The sequence below is a fragment of the Amblyomma americanum genome, chromosome 7 (assembly GCF_052857255.1).
Source record: "Amblyomma americanum isolate KBUSLIRL-KWMA chromosome 7, ASM5285725v1, whole genome shotgun sequence".
Classification (NCBI taxonomy): Eukaryota; Metazoa; Arthropoda; class Arachnida; order Ixodida; family Ixodidae; genus Amblyomma; species Amblyomma americanum.
In genome coordinates, this window is record NC_135503.1 from 46,214,159 (window position 1) to 46,238,437 (window position 24,279).

The following is a 24,279-nucleotide window of genomic DNA, read 5'->3' on the forward strand; positions in this document are numbered from 1 at the left end:
CGTGCGGACGAGGCCGCGCGAACTGCTCCCCATGAGGGTGATTGTGTGTCCTTCCTTATCTCGAGAGCCGACACAGCGGGTAGACTTAGACCACTGTCGCGGGACATCACGCTTGTTGCATGGAATTCAGACCAATTCTCGCATTCGCATTTAGAAACCTTAGACCCAGATCATATGCTTTGGGTCCCATCTGGCCGACGTGAAGCAACTTTGTTGTGTCGCCTGTGGCTTGGTGTAGCTTTCACCAAGCACTACTCCTTCTTAATGGGTATGGCTGACAGCCGTGCATGTGCCATCTGCGGGTGTGATGAGACTATAGCCCACATTCTTTGTGAATGCTCTGCCTACAGCGCCGAAAGACAGTCTCTCTGCCGTGCACCTGCGCCCACTGACGGAAACGAAGATTCTCGGCCACTGGCCGCGGCGATCGTCGGCGGTGAAGACCTCCAAGGCACTGCTCCGCTTTTTGAAGACTTCTGGCCTGCACGAAAGGCTGTGACGTTACTGAACGCTGTGACTTTACAGAGTGACTTTAATTTCCTTCAAGTGTCTTTTCTCCTTCATCTTTTTCTCCCCTCACCCCTTTCCCCCGTGCAGGGTAGCAAACCGGCTATTCGTCTGGTTAACCTCCCCGCCTTTCCTCCTCCTCTTCCTCCTACTTCTAAGTTGCAACTACGAAGGAACACTAAATAACCGCTGTCCCTTTTCAATGCAAGAAGTGAGTGGGCGACACAGCAGCCCGTCAAACTTTTCGACTGCCGTGCAGTTAGAGCGACTGTACGCTCAAAAGTTTCAGGCTATTATTGCCACGAGAGAAACAAGTATGCACTGCCTATTTCCAGTTCAGTCGAATTATTTCAGCCGCCACGAAACCGCATACAAACCACGCCACACGCGTAGCGCGCAGTACGCGACCGGTGCTTGGGACCCAATATACCGCTGCGAGGGGAAACGGCGGCGCGGGGTGGTGCAAAGGGTGTCCCCACCCTGAAAGTGAAGGCGAGCGGACATCAAGGCACCCTAAGCATAGATGAAAGCCGAAGCATGCAAGTAAAGGAGATGTGTGGAGAAAGAAGAAGGGCATTCCCCCCGTGAGCTTGTGCCAGGTCATCAGAGGCGAACTACAACAATGACTGGAGAGGTTTGCAGGAAAGATGCCAGAGGGGCTCAAAAGCACGTCGCATCGTTTCCTTTTTTTTAAATCGCGACAGCATGTCTTCCGGCCTAAAGTTACTCATATCCAGTTTTATGCCACAAAAGCAACAAAGGTTAAGATGCACCGAACACATTTTGGCCTAAAGTAGCATCCTCCAGATATAGATATTCGCCGGATTCCAGAAGGAAGTTCAGAAAGGTCCTGTGGTGGAGCCCTTATATCGACATCTTCCACATCCACATCTTCCATGTCCGGCGGTCTACTTGAGGGCGCTCCGGATCGAAGTCGTTCCTGCCGGCAGGCATACAGGGAGGGCTAAGTTTGAACTAAAAAGCTTACACGAACCACGCCATGCAACATGACTGGTGCGTCAGTGCTGAATTATGTGGCTGCTCAATATATTTATGAACTAGTGTCACCTCTTTGGTGAATAGAGTGAGCCGTGGAATCGAGATTTTCACTATGTCGTTTATTCAACAACTTTTTATCGGAAAATGGTGTTACTTATGAAATTAATAAGAAATTGTGACTCGGAAGTTATCTATAAGTATATAATTATGTCTTGTACAGCGGACCTTGGTTATTAATAGTAGAGTATATCTGAATTGGCGTTTCGCTCATCCATGCAGGGAACGTTTAACTCGCGGCTCCAGCGCGATTGAAGCCCACGTTTACGCAGCTGATTGAACCCTTTAGGTCGGTGGATTGAACCATGTGCCAAAGGGCGCAAGACAGGGGCGCATATGTTCGTTAACGATCCGAGCAGCATCAGCCAAACATTTAGTAGGATCGGCAGTAAAACTAGCATTGGTTAATATGTGCGCAATTTATTACATAATTCAACGGCGCCAAAACTCGAGAAGATTCCGGTACTAAAATTTCGTCGGCATGAAAAACACACACGGCCTCTTTGATGCCGGAAACTGGATCGCGGCAGGTTTTCTATTTTCTTCGCTCTTTCTGAACGCTTAACACCTCAGGTTCAGCGGCAACTGAAAGAGTGTTATTTAAATACGGCTGTGTCGCTAAACTTTAACCCAGGATTTATTGAGATGCCACTAGTAGCCCAACGACCTACCCATGCAATTGAGTCAGTGTGCAGTTGTACTAAAACCAGCTGTATTTAATTTGTTCACGTTTGGAGAAGCGTTGTTCGTCATTTTTCTTTGGCACTTGATAAATGTTGTTCGTATGATGCTGCTTTTATAGTTTGGCATGATGGTCTCGCTTTTAAGATTCTGCTTGCTTTTGCTTCTCTGAAACATTGTGCAGCTGCGACGTCACAGCTGTTCTCAGACTACAACTTGTAGAAAGCTTGGAGAGACGATGTTGTTAGATTAAGGATAGGCTGTGTCGGACAGGAGGTACTGAGCGAGAACGGCATTTTCAATTGCCTCTGATGATCTCGCTCGAAAGCTGCATTTTAAAGCGTTTATTACTTATGCTTTTATTGGTACTTCAATCTTGTTCTGCTGTCAAGATGATGTAAAAATGAGAAACTGAAGCGGCTTGGAAATTTGAGCTCACCTTAATAATCGACCCGCGAAACAAGGAGATCGCTTAGTCGACACCTTAACTATTTGACGAAGATCGATCGGGTCTCTATTGCGCAGCACGGATGGTCGTGGTGGCGTGGTATGTCTCATTACGTGTACTACTTAAGTCTTGGCCGTAATGATCTCGGCTTTTTATCCTTGTCTTAATGAAAATGTAAAGCAAGCGACGTTTACAAGAATTTGACAATAACGTGTCGAATCGGTTTGTTGGGCGTGTCAAGATCAAGTAACCGCGGCCAGGTCGGGCCAAGCTGGTGTCAAGGCGAGTACAGGTCAAGTCGCCTGCATGGTTAAAGTTCATCTGCTCGATCTGCTGGGTGAAAATACATGTAAACACGGTCGGGTCCGGTTAGGTTTACCCCCCTTTTAATACAATCCGCTGAAGCCATGTTGATGTTAACGATGCGGCATGCAGACGCTGCAGCAGTTCTCCTTTTATAGGCTCCGCTGACGTCAGTAGCATTCACTGCAGCTTTTCTGAGCTCCCATCGGCCGCCTCGTATATTTGTTTCCGTTTCACCGTTCCCTCTACCTCCGGTAGCACACGTCCGGGAAGCTTATTTACAAATCACACTAAGAGCTGCCATTAGCCTCGCAGCTCAAAATTTTCTCATGAATTTCGATCTCAAGCACCACCGGAACTGTAGCCTAGATTGTACTCTACACACACACACACGCTGAAAAATGTGTAAGTCAGCATAAACGTACAGTACTCACGGATTGAAATAGGACATTCGGAGCGCTAGCCTTGCAGTGCCACGCAGGCATGTGGTAAACCACAGGCCAGCTGATTGGCTACTGGAAGGAACAATTCTGCTTTGTAGATGTTCTCCCTCTCACGCCATACCACAATGCACCACCTTGGTTCCATGAGCGTCTACGGGCGGCGCTCCATGAAGCGACGGCCACGCGCTCCGAATGTCCTATTTCAATCCGTGAGTACTGTACAGGTACTCGGTACTAATACTAAAAAAAGAAAGTTCACGCCGCGTCGGGGCGAATGGCTAACAGGATTCAAAGAAATGAAAGAACTAAGGGTTTGGAAGTGGCAGCTATTCGGAGCTTGTGATGTACGATCCTTTTTAGACCTGTTCGTAACGGCTGGATGGCACTGCTATCGCCGGCTGTGCTTGAAATTATAGATAATCGAGTGTCCAGGGACGCAGTATATCCGATGAAAAATGTGCGCTTACGCTTACCCTGAAGTAAGATATCGCTGTTTCACTTATCTCTCCTCGGATAAAGAGAGTAACGAAGGCTAATCTACCTTGGGCACGCGCGCGGAGGCTTCAAGTGCGCTGGAGCAGCCGTCATTCGGTCAAGTGGAGAGAGATAGGGGCCATCGAAGTCTATGGACACGCCGAACTGTGAGCGCGTGAGGCGGCGACGCGCGTCTGCTACCTTTTTGGCACGCGTCGCTGGTCGAGCCAACGGCAGAGGAGAGACGACAACGATGCACAACTGTCAAAACGAGAGCGCGCTCGGAGGCGCTCAATTTCAAGATGCCTAAGTAGTAGTAGTAGTGGTGGTGGTAGTAGTAATGTCTTATAGCTTGTAACGATGACGACGACGTCTCAACACAACACTGCGTCGCACTGCGCACAACAAACTGCGCTAAATCAACTTCGCCGAGGCTCGTAGTGTGTCTGGTTGCGGGGAAGATGCCCTGTGCGAGGGTCTTCCCCTCAGTGTCCTTGTTCGTGCGACAAGATTCCGATTTCCAATCGAGATATGTGCAGCGCTTCTTTGCTTTTTTTTTCTTCCGTCTTCTCCTTGTTGGTCCTTAGTTCTCACTTCGACCAACGTGACTGCGGACGCTACAGGCGCCGTGCGTATTGTCTCCCGTCCTCGTGTCCTGAGTCGTGGATTGGAGAAGTCCAGTTTTGAAGCTGCTTTGGCACAATTCAGCTCTGCAAAGTCAGAAATAAACATCGACATTCATGATTGACCGTAGGCCTGTTAGGAACTGATACGTCAATTAAGCACCAGAACTTGCCGTTAACAATTATTTTTACTGACGTTGCCTGCGAGATATTGATGTCAGGGAAATAGCCATGAAATGTAGTGCGGAATTTAACACTGACTTGGAAGTAGCGCTTCGATAACGGAACCTGGCGTGCTATTGGTCAATAAGCGAGTTAAACCATGCTCAGCCTAGCAACAACACATCAGTTAACTGGCATGCCAAGCATAATTGAACGTCGCAGCGCGGTGCCATCCTGAGTAGATGCGCCTAAGCATTTCCGCTGCATCACATATCTGGCTGTCAATCGACTGAGATTAATTTAAATGAAGGCAGCTTTAACCAGCGAAACTAGCACTCACGAAGTGTCTATTTATGCACAAACGCTGTTAGCTGGTGCTGTTGAACAATCAACACTGGCACAACTTCCATGAAATAATTATCATATCAAATCGAAGCCTCGGCCAGAGAGGGCTATGCTTACATTTTTAAGCTACCATCAAACTTTTATCCACCGGTCGATCGAGTACTCCATCGATGCCAGCCACCTGAAAAATAAAGTGATCAATCGTAAGTTCAGTACTACTCCATACCCTCGATGTTATGCCAACGGTACGATTAAGGATCGCGGTACACTTAATCTCGCGAAACACGTTCCTGTTTCGCCGATATGATCGAGCAGGGTAGGTACGGGAAATGCGAAAGCCTCGGTATGAAGGCGCGTTTAAATTTAAACGAGAAATTTCTCGTTCCCTCGGAGCGCAAAAGTAAGGTAAGAAAAGTCAGAGGAGTACACGGCAGGAGCGCTTCTTCTTGGTTTCGTAGCTAAAAAGCAAGAGAGCTCGTCTTAATCATTGTCGGTGCTCCTCGCGAAAGCAATTTATCACTGACCTCCGCTGGGCGTAGCGGCGTCTTATTTTTGGCGCGCTTCTTCAGGTGATTAGTTTCGCACTGATGGGATATGAACGCGTTTTTCACGACGCGATCCGCGCTGAAAAAAAAAACGTCAAGGTCTTGACGGCTATAGCCCGCCGTCTTGTCTTCTCCTCGAGGCCTGAGCCTAGCTGCTTTACAGAAAAGCACTTCCAGGATCTAAGAAGTTCTTCATATCTTTTTTTTTTCATTTCCGAGTGCAGAACGATAAGAAAGAGAAGTTACATTATGTGGAACAATTGATGGTCAAAATGAGTATTTTGCCTATGCTTTAGTGAAGCCTCACAGCTTTGAAGCGTAATTAGGACAGATGCTAACAACATCATGAGAATAGGACAGTTAAAAGAAAACAAAAGAGCTACAAGAACTTTGCGGCTTCTTTCAAGGAATTTATGCACGTACAGGGAACCACATGACGACGTGACCAGGATAAAACCATGATGCCGTGAACAGCCCGAACAATATCTGCCTTCCCAAGTATACATTACGCCTTTTCGAACCGTTGACCTCTCTGCGCTTGTAATTGGGGTACTGGGTGACCGAGCTGAGGAGCTCTACAGATGCTAAGGATATCTAGGGAGCCCCGAACCTTCTCTACCTGCTCTTTTCACTTCCCTTCCTTAAGCTGGGAGAGTTTTCAAGCGTAACCGCTAGACGGCGCCGTCATCAAACATGCCAGGTTAGGTAAAATTCTTACGCGGCACTTTGGCCTTTTGAAATCGACGGGACAATCTATAAACTCTCCACAGAATGTCTATGGATTGTCTGAATAACAGTTTGCAACGGGCTCGCAAACGGAGCGAAAAGTAAGGTCTTCTTGTTCTACGGCCTCTATACGTCATCGTTACCTAATATTGCAGCTTTCCTTTACAAAAGGTGGGGCAGAAGGGAGCGCTCGCAAGGTAGTAGTGGGAGTCTGGTCACCGTGGGTAGCGCCGTTGGCCTCTACCTCGGTAAATGTAGTGGTGCTTCCTAGGGCGCAACTCGTCGGAAAGCGGGATTAAATTCTAGTTAAGGAAAAAAAAAACACAGCCAAGCTAATCTGGACAATGTAATTTAATTCTGCTGCTCCTGTATCCAGTTGACGAAAATATTCCCTCGGGATTACATTCGGGATTTATGGGCTCTCTGCGTATGCATTACAGCGCAGCGTTCTATGGGAAGAAAAAAGATAGCTGTAACGTTAAGAAACAGGAAGAGGGCAGAGTGGGTCAGGGATCAGACGCGGGTTAATGACATCATAGACGAAATCAAGAGGAAGAAATGAACTTGGGCAGGGAATGTAATGCGAAGGCAAGATAATCAGTGCTTCTTAAGGGTGACAGACTGGATTCTATGGGAAGGAAAGCATAGCAGGGGGCGGCAGAAAGTTAGGTGGGCGGATGAGATTAACAAGTTTGCGGGAATAGAGTGGCCGTTGCTGGCGCATGACATGGTTAATTGCAGAAATATGGAGATGCTTTTGCCCTGCAGTGGGTGTAGTCACGCTGATTACGATGATGATTGAGGGTAGGCTACGTTGGCTCAGGGCCCCTCGAATAATCGGGTGATGCAGGCTAGCGTCATGCTCACCGTTTCTTCTCGGTTTCGGTGTCGGCAAGAAATCGCAGGTGCCGCATCAGAGGCTCGGGGGGTATCGCTTCGAAAGTGTTCTTCTTGCCGGTCATGGAGCAGCTTTGCACGCGATACCCGTGGAGAAGAAATGCGCCTGCAAGGGAAAAGAAAAGCACGCTATGCTTAGACATCATGCTAGCTGTTACTGGCACGGATCAGAGTGATGGCTCGGTGAATTTCGGGCTCTGTTATTATGCATCACTTAGCCGAGGGACTTGCTCATTTCCCACTCGTTGCGTTGAATAACTTGAACGGGGTTATTCAGACTGGTTCACATAATGGCTGTTGCAGTCATTGGCAGTCAGTGGTTCGCGGATAATTCGTTTGCCGTGCCGCACTGTCACTCGCTAGTTGGGTTGCTCACCCATTACTCGCTTCCCGGCCACCTTATTTCTCACTTAATCTGTTTTGAAGCGATAGGTTCACTACGCCAATAAAAGACATGGTCACCGGGCCGAGCCGAAGCCGTTATTGCGCATGCACCGAGCAACAGGTGCAACACGTGCGACGTCAGAGTTGCGCCGTCACCGCTGCCGACTCCGCAGCCTCGTTGCGCACGTCACGCATGCGCAGTAGCTACGAACTTCTTCACGAATCCCCGCAGTGTCTTCATAGCTAAAACCAAGGAAACACCTTCTGCTGAATAAAAAGCTTTATGACGTGTAACCATGTGTATGAAGCTATCGCATACACACTAGGTTTAACCGAAGCTAAACCATCAGCAGTTTTTCCTTACACGTTCACTGACACTTCTTAGAGCGCCTGATTACCACTTTCTTCCCCTTTGTTCGTTCACGCACGAGCTGAACCACCCATTCAGTACCAATCGCCCTTTCCTTTAATTATTAATCTCTCTCTCTCTCTAGTTTTTTTTCTCTCTCTCTCTCTCGTGTGTGCACACACGCACGCACGCACGCACTGCTCCTGGTGCTTGATGGTGGCCAGTGGCGTGTTTCCGAACCGTCAACGGCAAAGCGCGCCAATTCAGCTGCGTCACCTAGTGGAATATAGATAATTTATGAGAACGGGTTAAGCGCACAATTAATGCCGCAGGTTTCCGTTGCTTCTGCGGCGCAATGAATTACAGTGCTGCTTCAGAATGCACAAGGTAGCAGTTCGACTTCCATTGTTACTGGACACCTTTATTCGTTTCCATTTTTTTTTTTACATCACGCAAACCATTTGTCATTCTCGCCTCGGAATGATGTTGCCTTTTAGGGTGAATTCTGAGATGCGAGTGAAAATCGCTGCTTAAGCCACTGAATACAAAGCAATTTTACTCGTCAATTTTTTTTTATTTGAAGAAGCAATTACTCCACTTCACAAATAATTTACTATATCGCGTCGCGGTGCATGTTACCTCGCATACAGGTCGCATTATGAGGGGTTTTGAAGCGAGAGTCGCCATTTGAAATGCTTTCAGACTAGCCAGCACACAAGACCAGCAGTTGATGCACTGTATAGTTGACGGAATAGAAATACGCTGGCCAGTGAGCCATACAGTCGGCTGCTCAGTTTAGAAATTGTGCACAGAAAAGGAGAGCTGCATGCGCAAGCTGACATTCGCCTTTGGGGATTGAAAACGTGAAACTGAACGAAGCAGACAGCGGAACACATACTGCCGGCGTCCCCTGGGCGAGACTGAATTTCCTTCCCTGTTCGGGGTTGTCTCCCCGCGGCACTCACCGACGGCGACTGGTGCGTTCCGGTCCTTGTAGAAGTAGAGGCAGGCATCCTTGAGCACGAGGAACCTCTTCCTCCACGACTTCCACTGCTGGCTGAGCTTGCATAGGTAGCCCTGACAGTCGGGGTCCACCAGGGAGCCGCACGGGGCGTGCATGTTGCTCACCACCGTGTCCATGTACGAAGCACCCTGCGCACGCCGCACTCAATGAAACAAACCCCAGGTCCGTTCAAGGCGCATACGCTAGTGTGTGCTTATTATTTAGGTGGAACAGGGTACAAGCCACATGGGGCATTCTGTAAAGTGGGGAGGGGGGGGGGGGCGTCAACATAAAATCTGAACAAGAAATACTTTTCGATAGGCAAACAACAAGAAAAAAAAACATAATGCTGGAGACAATAATACTCGAAATGTGAGAACTGATAGCAATAGAATACTTTAAATCGATGATAATATACTAAACTAAAAAAATTACTACAGACTGCTGATACTGGACAGTGACACTTTTACGCAGCATCTGAATGAGTTAACATTAAAACTGACCGGTGGAAAACTCTGTGCTTGTTCTCTTTACCGACAGACACCTTCACTTAACTAAGCAACGTCTTTTTTTTTGGAGAGTGTCCGCGTTGTCCGCGATGGTGGCAAGGACAGCACAACACGAGTGGCCCGATTTCTCGTTTTAAATCACCCTCGTTTCTTTTTCATACTCGAATGGTCACCTTCTATTTGGCAACACTGTTTGGTGCTGCTTCTTCCTCTCCCTCCATGACACATTTATTTTGTTCGTTATGGTTAGTTTAAGGATTTAGTGACGCTTATTGCCATTGCCCACATATTTATCGCGTATCGGCGTCACCTCCCAAATCATCAACGATACGGCACCATTATATAATGCAGCGTGGCCAGTTACTGTATTGTCAACCGTCCCCATAATAGTCGTCGACACCATCATCGTCACCAATTATCGCCGTCCCACACCACCCACGGCCACTTTATCTCGGAAAGTGTACTTATTTCGTCTTTTCGCCTGACGTTTAGTCATCCTTGGCTATAACGTGGCCAGTAATCGGAGTTGTTTCATGATACGTCGTCCGCATGGCAGGAAACCGAAGTCTAACGGGAGTTCTGGCGGAGATTCTTGCTACGATAAACACCGATAAGAGAAATAGTATTACCTCCTCTTCTTTTACTCAAATGCTGTGGCTACAAAACGGTCAATGGTAAAATCTGGGACCAAAGCATAAACAATTACTTTTATGTGAGAAAATGAATTTCGAGATGGTGCCGTGGTCTCAACTACGTGGGCGACCAATGATTCAGTCTTTCAACTGCCCAAGCAACGCTTTTTGAGCACAGCGAGCAGCTTCAGATAATGAATTCGTGGCTACAAAACTGAGGCAAATGCAGTACTTCCAAGAACTAAGAAAAAAAAACACTGCGCCTGCTTAGAAACCGCTCTTTTGTTGTGGATTATATTCGGAGATGCCTTTACACGTGGTCCGAAACGAGAGAGTACCTACTACTTTCATTTGGCAGAGCGTTTTCAAGATATTATTGATCTAATGGAAGAGATGGCAAGGAAGAAACCCGCTAATTTATATAATGAACACGAAACACCTTTCCGTTTAATTAGAACATCAAACGTAACGAACACCTAGATATGGTGTCCTTAGTTTGTTTTAAAAAGTTTATATAGAGAAATAACAATTCGCGTGGAGGGCGTTTTCATTTCCGGATGGTTTAGGCATGGCCAGCGAGTAATCATCCTCTTGCTAAGCCATCCTATAACTCACCCTTGATGCGATGCAGGCGACTTGGTTCAAGGCACTGATCCATCTGCGGAATGAAAAATGGCATCGTAGTACAATTATTATTTTTTGCGTATATTTCACTTCAGGAAAGGGCCGAAGAAAAGAGAATTGCTAGAAGTATTCAAAGATGAAAAATATACCACACACACTCTAATAAGAGCCGCGCTCATGTGTGGGTCTCTTCCACTAACTTGGGAGCAAAGAATTTTACCTGTGTTTAGATTTATTTGCGTGGCACGCTTCAGGAGGACCTGCAAGATTACAGATTACGACAGCCAGGGGCTGCTATCTTTACTATCATCTTCCAGCGTGCACTGCTGTACAGGTGTGTGCCGTATAAAGTTGAATTCAGTCTCCTGTACTAGGAGGGAGTGGGTGGCAACGGCTGACCACTAAGTGATGTAGATAGTACGGCTCAGGAGACCCTCACTGCAGCTCGTCTCCTTGTGGATTTTGAATTAGTAGCGTATGGTGTTCCCGGACACTGTAAGAATATTTTAAAGTTGCAGGAGTTTAGAATGAAGTGACAGGAACCAAAGACGACTTTCTTAACAAGGGAGGTGAAGAGCCGGGTTCGAGCAGCTGATACAGCGATAGCGATGAAGAAACTTCAAGGTACCTGCATCTGGGTGCCGGTTGCAGTATCAGACTGCATGGCACAATATTGTAGTTTTCCCGGAATAAAGTTGAAAAGTAGAACTGAAAAATGCTGCTTTCGTGTAAGAGCCGCAAACTGCAATAATTGCGAAAAAAGGGGCCGGCCCTTTGTTGAGTGTATACAGTACATCGCTAGGCGCCGTGGGCTGCGCTGACATTCCATGCAATAAAGGAGCAATTCAGTTGCAAGAGAACACGGTTCAGTGTGATTCTTTTTTAACGGCGTGACCAGGAACATACATCGTTAGTTAAAACGCGATAATGAATGCAGATTCTTTTCCTTTTAGATCTTTTACCTTTTTGCATTATCACTTTTTTGGTTTCACGACGTTTAACTGCGGGAAACAGTTGATTTTGAAAGCAGACTTATTCCGTAGAGCCGTACTTCTGCCTCATGCAACCATTTCGAAGCTTTGCAAGCGGACAGCCTATGGAACTATTTGGCGCAGTTTGACTTGAAAGCAACCCGGGAAAGAATGGAAAGACCGATTGCTTCGCAGCATGAGTCTTATGCGTTTGCTTTGTTTGTTTTGGTTGAGATTGTGACATGAAGATTCAAGGCAAAACCAAAGATAACACCACTCCAACACAAGAATATAGAAAATAACGTGCGCTATTGTTGAAAACGAGGTAATTCGTCTAGTCACTGTGCGCGCAGTTTTTCGGGAAAGTCGGTCCGCTGAAGCATACCGTCATACCACGAAGGCACAGGAAGATATGAATGCAAATGTGGGCCGGAAACTGAGGTGTGCACTGAGTAATGTACAGAAGTGTGGATCATGCTAAACAAGGAGAGTATCGAGTTGAACAGCCATTGCTTGGTTTAGAGATGGCTGGGGAGCTGTTAGCAAGGTTTTTGATGGTGAGTGTTCAGATATGCGTTTAGAAGAAGCAGGTTTTCGAGGAAATAAGTCGACAAATAAAGTAGGTAATGAGGCAAGAGCAGAGACTTCGGTTTCTTCGTGATTTTCTTCTTTGTAGCGTAAATAAACGAAAGGAACCGAGAAGATGAAAGGGTGATTACAAGAAGAGGGTATAAAACTATAGCCTTATAATCTAAAGTGATAAAGTATAACAATTATGGGCAAGATTAGAGAGAATAAGACTGTGTGGTTAGCAAATGTAGACGTGCACAAAAAAAAAAGCATTTCGATGCTGATTCCTGAATAGATTACTGTCCTTCTCCACCACAGAGAACCGGAAGGAATCTCAAGAAGAAGGAAGGGGAAAAGAAAACGAAAGCAACAAAACCGGAAACAGGAAATAAGAAAAATACAGGCTTGAAGAGCGCCGAGTTAACAATTGATGAAGAGGGACAGAACGGCAAAGGGGCACTGCGATTCGTGTTGGGACAAGATGACACCGTTTCCAGTGTCATGCCAGCGTAGAGGGTAAGAGGAGACTGGGAATCAGGGATTGGAGGATGAGGCGGCACGTGCCTTCCGGCAGCCTCTTCGTCGTCGGCCGCGAAGTAGATGGCGTTGGATGTGGTCCCCGGTGATTTGACGACCTTGAATGCGTGCTCAGCCCCGGCCTCGACGACGCGGCTCACCGACACGGCCTCCAGCATCACGGCGCCCACCAGCTCGCAGGCCTGAGCGCCAGGCATGGAGAAGAGATCACGCAGTGCATTGTGCGGGAGGATTTTGCTGAGCGCTACGTAGTAATGAAGGTTACTGACCCGCTGTGGTCTATGCACAAACTACCTTCTGTCATGCAATGCGAAATTTGCTATCGGCATGTGCAGAAACTTTTCTTTTTCTCTATTTCTTTGCTAATGCTTCTCACCCTAATCGACATACGCGAGCTTTTGCCCGGGATAGGACCTCGGATTTCTAGATCATTAGCCTAGCCCACAAATGAGCTCGTTAATGACCTCTAAGGAAGCCGGCCTACTAAACAGCAAAAATTGCCAAGCAGAAGAGGAAGGAGGATGGGGATGAGTTTGGGCGAAACAGGAAGACAAGCGAAACACGGAGCGCTAAGAAGCAAGAAACCAACACAGGTGCGCAAATGAAGCTTCGCTTCATACCTATAAATGAAGCGACTGCGTCCGCGAGTACGTGGTTCATAAAGAATCTTTTAGCGCCACTGATCAACCGGATGAGCCCATTGAGGCAAAGGAAGGATGCCGGGGCGTAGCCGGATATTTCCGATCTGTCTTGCGAGCGACAAAGATATTCTTCTCTCATCCACATCCTCCATCCACAAAACTGTCCACTCATTTCCATTGTTGTCTTTTCTCTGTCGCGATTTCTGAGCTCTAAATATTAAAAAAACACCACAAGTTCATGAGGTTCTGGCAGTTACATGATGCAAAAAAAAAGGGGGGGGGGGAGCGGTATGACTGCAATGAGTCGGTGACATGCTGTGAATGAGAGTTCATTCATACGCTGACGATGCCACACCTGCGAAGTTTTATGTAGTTCGCGTTTTACCGTGACGATAATTGCGTGTCACCAGCGACTTTGCCTTTTACCTGGAAATACATGCTCCACAGTGCAACAGGTCCGCATCTTTTATCCGTTCATTAACCAGAAAACTAGCACCAATGCGCAAGATATTAATGACCAAAATATTTGCTTCCCATCACTAGAATTAAATTCATGTACTGTTAGCTTAAAATGAAACGAGAACAAATCAGTTGAAGTGCAGGCAACTAATTGAGATTTTGTTTGAAAATGGCTGAATTGTAACGCTTCTTAATTTTTTCTTTTATGTCGCAAAGACCGTTGCGTAGAAAGGTTAACGGGCCTCGCCTGTATTTCGTCTCCAGCAGCTAATATTTTCGTGTTCTTGCGTTGGCATAACAGTTCGCATGTTCGCGTTTCAGTTGACGCTTATGATACTATAGAGCGGCATAATCGATTGATTTTGTGAACATGCCGTTTTAGTTTTATCTCGTTTCAGTTAATTATTCCTCAACTGGTCGTTAATTACTAAAGCATCACTTGGTTTGTATCCGCAATTTAAGACAAATTATGCATTCACACTCTTACTCAAAGCGTTTGTTGGCGTTTTGCGTCTATAGGAAAGTTAGTTTAAGTTTACTATAATTTTCCCGCTGCTAGTGCAGGTCAAAAAATTTCTTTCTTGTAATTCAAGTGGCGAGCTAGTAACTTTTTCTTTTCCTTGTTCGTATTGTTCTTTGCTCTATTCTCGCTAAAACTCAAAGCACTCTAGTACAGCTGCCTGTAAAGAGTGTTTTGCTGCATTTATACTTTTGCTGCGGAGAAGCCAGTTTTGTTGTGCGAAAGATATATGTTTTCTAACTCGCAAATCAGAATGGCAATATTCCTGATCAAGGAACAGCAAGATAGCCTGTCTAATTCAAATACTTCTGGCTGCACTCTCCAGCATTTTCTAAACCAAAATTATACGGTCCGTCGCATAAATTCTACAGTTTTGCTGTGTATTTTCGGCAAGCGTCTCTGCAATGTATCATAATAATGTGTTGGTTCGGGCTAGTTGGTAATCCATGCTTGACACAAAATGCGCAGAAAACAAAACGAAGAGTGCAAACGACAGACAACCGCTGTCGTCTGCACTCGTTGTGTTTTCTGCGCGCTTCGTGTCTGCTATAAATGACTCGCCCCTTCAAAGTCCCCATGTAAACGAGAAAGCGCAACGTAAAATAGCTATAATTTAAAAGACCGGCACGGGTAGAAATGTGTGGGCCACGAGAGGGAGCAGTGGAGATAGGAAGGATAAGGCGGTTCTTACGCGCTCGTTCTTGTACCAGTAGAGGCGGTTGTCGGGTTTGAGCACGAACCAGCGTCGGCACCAGCGCTTGGTGCGACCCCCGCTGCTGAGTCGCTGCAGGTAGCCCCACATGATGGGCGGGTGCTCCTTCACCTTGGGTGTCAGCACGTGGCAGGTGCGCGCCAGCTCCATCACCAGCACCTCCGTGCCTGCGCGCGCCGCACAAGTTGTGAGTTAACTGCCCTCGGGGGTGAGCGCAGGGCAGGCGTATAGTCGGCTACGATACCACGTACAGTCCACGGGACAAGCAGATTAGATTAATCCATTACGCGCACTTCTTCCTCTTTCCCTCTTTTCACTCCCTTCATTTATACGCGGTTACGGTGTATACTCGGAGTGAGCCAGCTCTCACGCCTTTCGTCTCTTCATAACCTCCTTCTTCTCGTCTTCCAAGCGCATGTTTCCCACACATCGACCGCGTTTCGATGGAGGCGAAATGCAAAAGGCGCCCGTGAGCTGTGCTATGTCAGTGCACGTTAAAGATCCCCAGGTGGTCGAAATTACTCCGGAGCCCCTTTTACAGTACCAATTTTTCTTCTTTCACTCCCTCCTTTATCCCTTCTCTTACGGCGTGGTTAAGGTGTCCAGCGAGATATGAGACAGTAACCGCGCCATTTCCTTTCCGCAAAAACCAATTTTAATTTGCTGTACGCGCAACGCAGAGGTTCCTGGGTAGCTAGCTTCTTTCTAGAATTCTTTTAAGAATTGAGGGCAACTTTGCGACAAGTTATTGGATATTTATTTTGGAAGGGTGCTGGTGGTTCGTGTGCAGTTGCGGCTGGACCGGAACTACTTTTCTGGAGTAGAATGCAGTTTGAATCGTAAAAAAAATAAATGTTTAGTTTTATCCGGTTTGTTAGGCTTTTTTTAAACACGATTTGTTTAGATGAAGGAGTTTCATATCGCATCAATCTAAGCATCAAGATTTGCGAAACTGGCACCATGTTTGGTGGCCTTTCCAACTGAAAATGACAGACAAACAATGGTGCACTACTTAAATATACTTTATGTTTCATTTGACCCAGATTTAAGACCGGAATAGCTGCTTCCTCAAGAATGCGAAGACTTTTTGCGGAAGTAAACAATGTAAACAGCCTGCAGGTGATGCGAATGCCATACATCAACACGCACGCAAGAGATGTCCTGCTCATCGCCGCGGTTCTTTGGCAGCCTGGCTCAGCAATCTTTTCGTATCAGTAGTCACTGTTGTTGCTGATTCCTTTGTTGTACACGAGCTGTTGAGGCAGCTTTACTTCTGACGTGTCTTACTAGAGTAAACGGCAACGGTTAGAGTTATCTTAGGTGGCACTTATATTAGTGAAACGCTTAGCGAAGCAAGTTGGTGCATAGCTTCTAGAATTCAAGCGCAACAAAGACAGCACACAGAAAAGGAGAAGCGCATTTCCCGTCGTTCTCCTATTCCTTGTGCTGTTTTGCAGCGCTTGAATTTTAGAATGCACCTATATTAATTTTGTCATATACCTATGTTGGCTAAGTGATACTCATATATAAAGATAACACGACAGCAGTGGGTCAGTGCTGTTCTGGTACTATAATTCAAGCCTTGGAATCAGTTTTAGCTTACCCTCGTTAAGTTCGAACAATAAGGGTAAACCGGCGCCCAGGACTCCAGCACCCGCACCGGCACTTCGACCTCACGTGCTTTGCGCTACAGACCTAGGGAAAGCCAGCCGTTGCTTACATACTTTCGAAAACAGCGGGACGGGGCACCTCGTCTCAGTCCGTACCATTCAATAAACACAATCTCGTTGTGACCCGGGTATTTTTACAAACAAGCAAATGCAATGTGTCGACGCCTCATCATCTTCAGCATTACGGGGTTGCGATAATTGGCCACAGTATGTAAATTTAAGAAAACAATCTTGTTCTTTCAATATTGAATTTGCTGTTGTAAGTCGATAGGGAGACTATTTTTTGGGACTAGAGAAAGTACGCTTAAAATAAATCAGATGGCGATTACGCCCCTGGTTATGCGGATGATCAGAGCTAGCTGGCCCGCTTTGTGATTTTGTTATTGTCGCACTTGCAGTGAATGCTACTGCCTTACATGAGTGTGCGATGATTGTGTTTCTTTATGGGTGGGTTGAAACGAGTACGTTATGTTGTAATAAGTGTTTCGGAACAGACTTGAGTATCTTGTCGCGCAGCGCGTCTGGGGCCAGCGTCCTGAGAGCATCCGTCCTTTACCCTATCATAACCACTGTGGCTGCTCTTGGGCAGGTGCGCAGGATGGCGCGCCATGCAGTCATTCTAGAATTTAGCCTTTAGAGGCGTTCGCCGTCTTGCTGCAGCCGCGCGCCCCACCTGATAACAATGAAGCTAGCGCGATGCGCGTGGCGTGGGCTATGCGCACGGGATAGCCAGCGACCGCGGACGCCTCTTTTAGGCGAAAGCGTGAAGGCCCCGTGTCGCAGAAAAGCCGGTGTCGGCGTTGTCGTCGGCGTGACCGAAAAGTTCGTTTATTACAAGAGGCTCCCATAGATGGCGCCAGCCACACCAGCGGCGCATCAGAAACCCCTGACCCTCGGTCCCTCGGTTTGCAAGTCAGGCACGCTACTGCCACGCCATGCAGGCACATTACTACGGCTTAGTTAAAGCAGGGCTTTGTATGTACGTCATGTGGTCTTTCACATAATGACTACGACCGTGAAAGGCGAAACAGAATACATGTCTTCGTGGGCAAGAGGAACCGCGGTCGCCTCAGATACTTAAAGGCGGAGCTTAAGTGTCCCCGAATTTTGGCTACGATAACCACGTGTTGGCCGGAACCTACACGTAAACAACTTACCGCATAAACTGTTGAAAAATAAATTGGTACCCTGGAATCTACACTGCGCGAATCGTTATCTTGAATGACTGATGTGCTCCTGTACTGTGAATAAAGAATCCATATTTTCTTCCTCTAGGAGCCGTCGCGGTGTCTGAGTGGTTATGGTTGTCGGCTGCTGACCCGAAAGACGCGGGTTGGATCCCGGCCGCGGCGATCGAATTTCGATGGAGGCGAAATTCTAGAGGCCCGTGTACTGTGCTATGTCAGTGCACGTTAAAGGACCCCAGGTGGTCGAAATTTCCGGAGCCCTTCACTACGGCGTCCCCCATAGCCGGAATCGCTTTGGGACGTTAAACCCCCCTAAACCAAACTTTCCTGTAGCAAAATTTTTTTTTTCAGGCATTTTGCCCCTGAGGCAAAGGCATTCTGAGGTGACATTTACCTGCGTGGGCTATCCGAACTACCTCCGAATGAGAGGCCTCCAGCACGCTGATGCCGTTTATGGTGATGATGATGTCTCCTACCTCCAGGCCACATGTTTCGGCCGGCGTTCCTGCGAGGAAAAACGGTACATGTACTGGTTAAGCGCACGAGTCTAAGGAAACTAGCTCAAGCACAAGTCCTCTTTGTGAGTGACCTTACTACTCTTTCGGCAAATTTGCAGGGGACCTCTCTTTTCGCCTGGACACAGCGAACCCCTGTAGTCCCATTCCTGGACACCTGTCAGCTACCACACTTAAAAACTGTAGCGTTCGAGAAGCTTCGGTTGGTTTTGAACAATCAGAAGTTCTCAAACGCAAGAAAAATGAGCGATTAGCCGGTGCGACTGCGCTGACCAATCAAGATGATCAAGAGCATAATAATGCCTAAATTCAATGCGGTAGTCGACCGCGATAGGTTTAAGTATGGGGTCCCTGTTTGTGTTCACTCCAGTTGTGGGTTCTATTGCACTGCGTTGTTTTGGAGGGACGAAAAAAATATTCTGACGGATTAAAACTATCACTGAGAAGGACAAAGTACAAATGTATTTCAAGAGTTGGACATTGTATATCTGAACCCAAATGTCTCCATATCATTGACAGTAGCGTTTGACTTGCGAATCACCAAGTACGCGTGTAATTTTTACTTCTGCTCTGTCCTTGTTACTCAGTGGCCCGAACTTTCGACAATGACCAATTTCTTTCAATGGCTCGCATTAGTTTCACCTCATGATCGGATGCGTTTGATCGAAACAGTTGATTGCGTCAAGCGTGGTAAAATCTTGCTGACTTTCCTGTTCTCGTTTACAGTCTGAATCGCCGTAATGTAACAATTGTTTTTTTTTTTTTGGGGGGGGGGAGGAAATGGCGCAGCATCTGTCTCATATATCGGCGGACACCCGAACCGCGCCGTAAGGGAAGAGATAAAGGAGGGATTGAAAGAAGAAAGGAAGAGGTGCCGTAGTGGAGGGCTCCGGAATAATTTCGACCACCTTGGGATCTTTAACGTGCACTGACATCGCACAGCACACCAACCAGTGAAGTGAAAACTGTGGCACCTCTTTTCCTGCCTCTCGGCCCCATTCGCGGCCGTCCTTGGGCCTCGCCCAACATGAGTGCGCTGGCAGGAGCCCTTACTTCCTTCCTTTCTTTCGCAGTACATCGCTTCCGCTTCCGTTCCTCCTTTCCTTCGTCTTCTCCTCTCGAGGAGCGGCGGCTGCACGCGATGAGCAATACATTATCTCGAGAGCCCGCACAGTCCGCACTAAGCTTCCCTTTGATCTCGCGTCGCAAGTGATAGAGCAGCCAGGCGGCAATTAGTGATCGGGCGGCAGTTCAAAAGTCAGCTTGTCTCGCCTTCGGCAGATGTACGGCACGGCCATGCATCGAGCCAGGTTGTCGAGTAGACGAATGGTGGAAGAGAAGAGTTGCCTGGGCGACGTAATGGGCGGCTCTTCTTATGGGCGAGACCTTAGCTCATAAGAGGCGGCGGCGGCGGCTGAGCCACGATCAATGGGCTCGTTTTGTTCGGCCGCTGAGCGAACCGAAATTGGCCTGGCGGATCCCGCTTTCGACCTAGTCCCCTCCCTGCACAGTTTTCCTGACCGGCACTGCCGCAGACCGATCAGAAATCGATTCCCAGACTTCACGTTTGGCGAATATTTCCCTCTCTTCTCACCTCTTGATTCCGCTAAAACTCAAAACACAAGCGCAGAAGGACGTAAAGATTATCTCTCTCTCTCTCTCTCTCTCTTTGACTGGCTCCATTATTCAGCGCCTTCGCTTACTCACTCACTCTTCTAGCCATTCGTTTGTTCCCTCGATCTTCCACTATCTCATTCATTCATTCATTCATTCATTCATTCATTCATTCATTCATTCATTCATTCATTCATTCATTCATTCATTCATTCATTCATTCATTCATTCATTCATTCGTCAGCTAGCTTGCTGACTCACTCAGTCATTTATGCTACCGCTTAGTCAACTTGCCCGCTGACTCACCCTTTCATTAACTCAAACCCGCTTACACGCTCTCACTTATCTACTCATTCTGTTGCTTACTCGTTTATCCAGGCGCTTGGTCGCTCGCCCGCCCATTCATACAGTCACTCATTTAATCGCTTCCCCGCTCATTCATGCACTCACTCGTTCATACACCCCGTTGATCGCTCACTCATTCATTCATTCATTCACTCAATTGTCCGCCCGCTTGTTCCCTCCCTCCCTCCCTCCCTCCCTCCCTCCCTCCCTCCCTCCCTCCCTCCCTCCCTCCCTCCCTCCCTCCCTCACTGCTGTTATTGGCTAATGATGACGGACGGGGCAGTTTTGTGCAAATAACTATTAATTTTTCACAGAAAGGATACATACCGCAGGGGAAATAAAATGAGAAGGAATATGGCCAAGGAACTGAACAATCGCGCATGAGAACATGATTATTTGTATACTTTCCAGCGCGCCAGTTCCCAGCGTGCATATAAGTTATTCACAAACACAAATGAAAGTCCTCGAACGCTCACCCATATGAATGGCTCAAGCGCGGACGTTGAAATGCACGCGCAAATTTCCACCCCAATTCACAGCAACAGGAAGCATACGTAGTTACATCGCGCTTCTGGTAAAGGTCGAAAAACCAGAATCCATGTCCGCATTTGTCTACGTGCTTTTCATTAAAATCTCTGGAAGCAAAATTCGACTTTATAAACGCGGAATAGCTAGCTTTTTGACAGCTATTATAATATAGAATATAAAATATAAAATATAATATAGAATGGTGAACTCATTTAATACCGACTGAACCAAGTACACAACCCTGCTTCTACAATAGACGTCTGTGGTCACTCACTACAGCTTGATGCAAGCAATGTTCGGAAAAAAATTGGAAACCATTGGAAGCGCATATTTATAGCTATTTCCGAAAAAAATTTCATGGGCTTTCCGAATCAGCCCGCGGACTGTCGCTACGGCAATTCATTTGTAGTCACAGCCTTAGGGTGTTTTCATTCCGAACGACAAGGTTTTTCGAAAAAAGAATTCAACTAATAGAAAAATGAAAAAGGGATTCCCCGTCTGCCATTCTAGCTTTCCAAGTGGAACTAGTGCAGGGATTTATTCGGCTGACAAGCGTTTGACGCCGAAAAACGCAACGGCAACATCATGAAAGCAGAAACGCGCAGTCGGCGCAGTTCTTGCTTTATGCATCAAGCGCCGCTTACGTCACGAACGCGGCGGAGACTCACGCTCCAACGGCCTTTGCGGCCGAAAGTGGGGTATAACGATTTCGTTGTTTCAGGACACCGCCATATAGGCTACGGCTCTGAAAGAAAATGCAAGGAGAGACAACAAACGAGGACGGAAGAGCCGGCGATGGGTACTTTGTGTCCTACGTCTATTGTGCCGGGAGAAATCTTTTGTCATCGGGCCTTTTTTCAGCTCAACAAAACGTCCGCGCCGTTTGCCCCACCATTGAAAGCTTCTCTCTTTCTTTCTTCGTGTCTCTTCTCCGCTCCGCTTCGCTAAAACCGTGCAGAATTGGCGAAGCCGGATCTGGCCTCAGTTAATCACGGATTGCTTTTGAAAAGCAGTTCTCGAATGTGAGAACGGCTCGTGACTGACCGTAGTTCTGGCAATCGTACTGTCACAGCCACCGTGACTGGACGGGGCACCTGGGCCGGTCACGTGAAAGACGCTAGTGATGAGCCGGCGTCCTTTCTATCCAATCGTCACATGCTTTGCGACTGGAACAAGAGAAGCGCACCGGCCACGTGAGGGTGGCTTACGATTTACCTGTGATTGGGTTAAAGTATTATCGGAGATGTCGTGATTGGACGGCGCAACTGCGCCGGTCACGTGAAAAAAGTTGATGATTAGCCGCTGTCCTGAGCACCGAATCTCCACGGCTGTTGTGAAAAAAAAAAAAGGCGCTCCGTCCCGTTTATCTACCTTGTGGTCTGTCTGTTTTCGCGCCTGTAATCCAAAGATGAAACTTGTGAAGCGGCCTTGTGAGAACGGGTTGTGACTGGCCAGTGCCCAAGCTGTCACGTAGTTGCAACCTTCGTGACTGGACGGGACACGTAGGGCAGTCGATGCCGAACCACCCTTACGCGCGCAAACCTTTGTGAGCTCGACCTTTGATTAGTTTACCCAGCTACAGCTTGCATGTCACTGCACGGTTTTAGGCATGGAGAGTACAGCGCCCCTGACGCGCTAATGGAAGGCCCTGTGGTGAAATGGCGCTCACGACGTTGTCGCTACGTGCATCGCTTGCTTTCTTCTGTTTTCTATTTCAACGCTCTTTTCTACAGTGCACATATCGATAAACCAAAAAGGGGCATTAGAGCGGCCATCATGGCCGCAGCGACAATCAATGCCGCGTCCGGCCGACAGGGGAAATCCGTTTGCCACAAATGAAAGAATCGTGAACCGCCGGAGCCGTCGGAGGAGGCAGAAGGCCGTCGTTCGTGTAGGATCAAACGGAGGACGAAGCGGAGGTGAGACCTGCCCGCGTACCCTTCTCCTCGTCGTCTCTCACTCCTTCATTCGAAAGGGAAGCGCCAGTTTTCGACCCGTTCAATCAAAAGGAGGAAATTTCGTGCGGGAATATCGCCGGAACACGTGACACCAGAACAGCGTATTGAACGAGAAACGGATGGACACTGCAAACAAACTCTCACTAGGAAAAGCGGAAATTCAATATTGCGATGCTCCCGTAACATTACTTACGGGCAGCAAGAAAAGGGAAAGTTAAAGCTGCTAACGACCAGTCGATATGCATCTTCGACCACGCTGCGTGAAAAAGTTTTCTCGAAGAAGAAATCGGAAAGAAATGAAAGAAAGCTAGAGAGAAATGTGAATGAAAATAAAACAACAGAAAAAACAAGAAACGCGCCGCTCGAAGCTTACTTGAAAGTCTTCTATGAATTAGTTCGCGTTAAACCTTTTTCTTGTGTTCGCTTAGTGTCCAGAGCACCAGCGCAGCGCGTTAAAAGTATTAATAAGGAGACGAAGACTGTTCGTGCAAGAGATTCATTATGCGCTGCATAATGAATCGGCTGCCCGTCGCTCGCCGTTGCCTCGCGGGAAATGTTATAGCAAAAGCCATGCTGTGCTCAGAAAAGAAGAAACAATAAAGATCACAAAAAAAAACAGCAGAGTCAATGCAGGCCGAGGCTGTTCTCGTTAAACTCCGAGCAAACATCGCGACCGCCTAGGAAGCCCGCGGAGTTTGAAAGAAATAAATCTGATCCCAAGGAAACGGGGGACAAACAAATGTGTTTGATTGGATCGCGTATTATAATGACCCAGCGCGCGTAGTTGAACACCACTGCGGAAGCGACGCGCGTAGGCGTTTTTTTTTTGTACTTTTTGTTCCTGTCGCGTGTTGTCTTTGGATTAGCGTTTGAGCTCCCGCTGGGATATAAAATGTGCAGCGTTTGTTTGGCCCGTTAAACGTAGAGCGCACGACTTCTACGAGCACGTTCTGTTTGCGAGCTCTTCTAGAAGCTGTTGCCGTTCTGTTCTGGCCGTCGTTCGCGTCTTTGCGTGGACACGTAATAATCTACAGTTCTCCCGGCATACAACCAGCACGTTATTTTCAATGGGGTTTTTGTGAATAACTAACCGTTTAATGAAAGATCATGAAACTGGCATGAAACAGAATGCTTTTACTGTTCATGGCAGTCACGTGCCAATCGTACTCTACAGCCGATATTTTGCTCCTGCAGCTGAAGAAAATTTTGAACAATGCGACCCTGTGCCGTCTCCCGATGTCCGTTGTTTTAGAAATGGCAAACTGGCCGTGTGAGAAAAGTAGCCGATAGATCGACGTTTGTGCTGAAAGAGGTTAGAATAGATCAACGTTCTAACACTGC

At 47.3% G+C, this 24,279-nt stretch overlaps 1 protein-coding gene across 2 annotated transcripts in view; it reads right to left on the minus strand.

The window, feature by feature from the left end:
• Nucleotides 1–1,611: 1,611 nt before the first annotated feature.
• LOC144099035 (uncharacterized) overlaps nucleotides 1,612–24,279 on the minus strand; it is a 187,983-nt gene continuing 165,315 nt past the window's right edge. For both annotated transcript variants that reach the window (XM_077632048.1, XM_077632049.1), the window contains exons 7-15: nucleotides 18,373–18,483; nucleotides 15,101–15,288; nucleotides 12,817–12,971; nucleotides 10,703–10,745; nucleotides 8,909–9,095; nucleotides 7,181–7,316; nucleotides 5,160–5,223; nucleotides 3,661–4,622; nucleotides 1,612–3,424 (exon numbers count right to left, since the gene is read on the minus strand). In XM_077632048.1, the coding sequence (XP_077488174.1) occupies nucleotides 5,175–5,223; nucleotides 7,181–7,316; nucleotides 8,909–9,095; nucleotides 10,703–10,745; nucleotides 12,817–12,971; nucleotides 15,101–15,288; nucleotides 18,373–18,483 (869 nt within the window). In that variant the 3' untranslated portion in view covers nucleotides 1,612–3,424; nucleotides 3,661–4,622; nucleotides 5,160–5,174. The remainder of the gene's footprint in view (nucleotides 3,425–3,660; nucleotides 4,623–5,159; nucleotides 5,224–7,180; nucleotides 7,317–8,908; nucleotides 9,096–10,702; nucleotides 10,746–12,816; nucleotides 12,972–15,100; nucleotides 15,289–18,372; nucleotides 18,484–24,279) is intronic.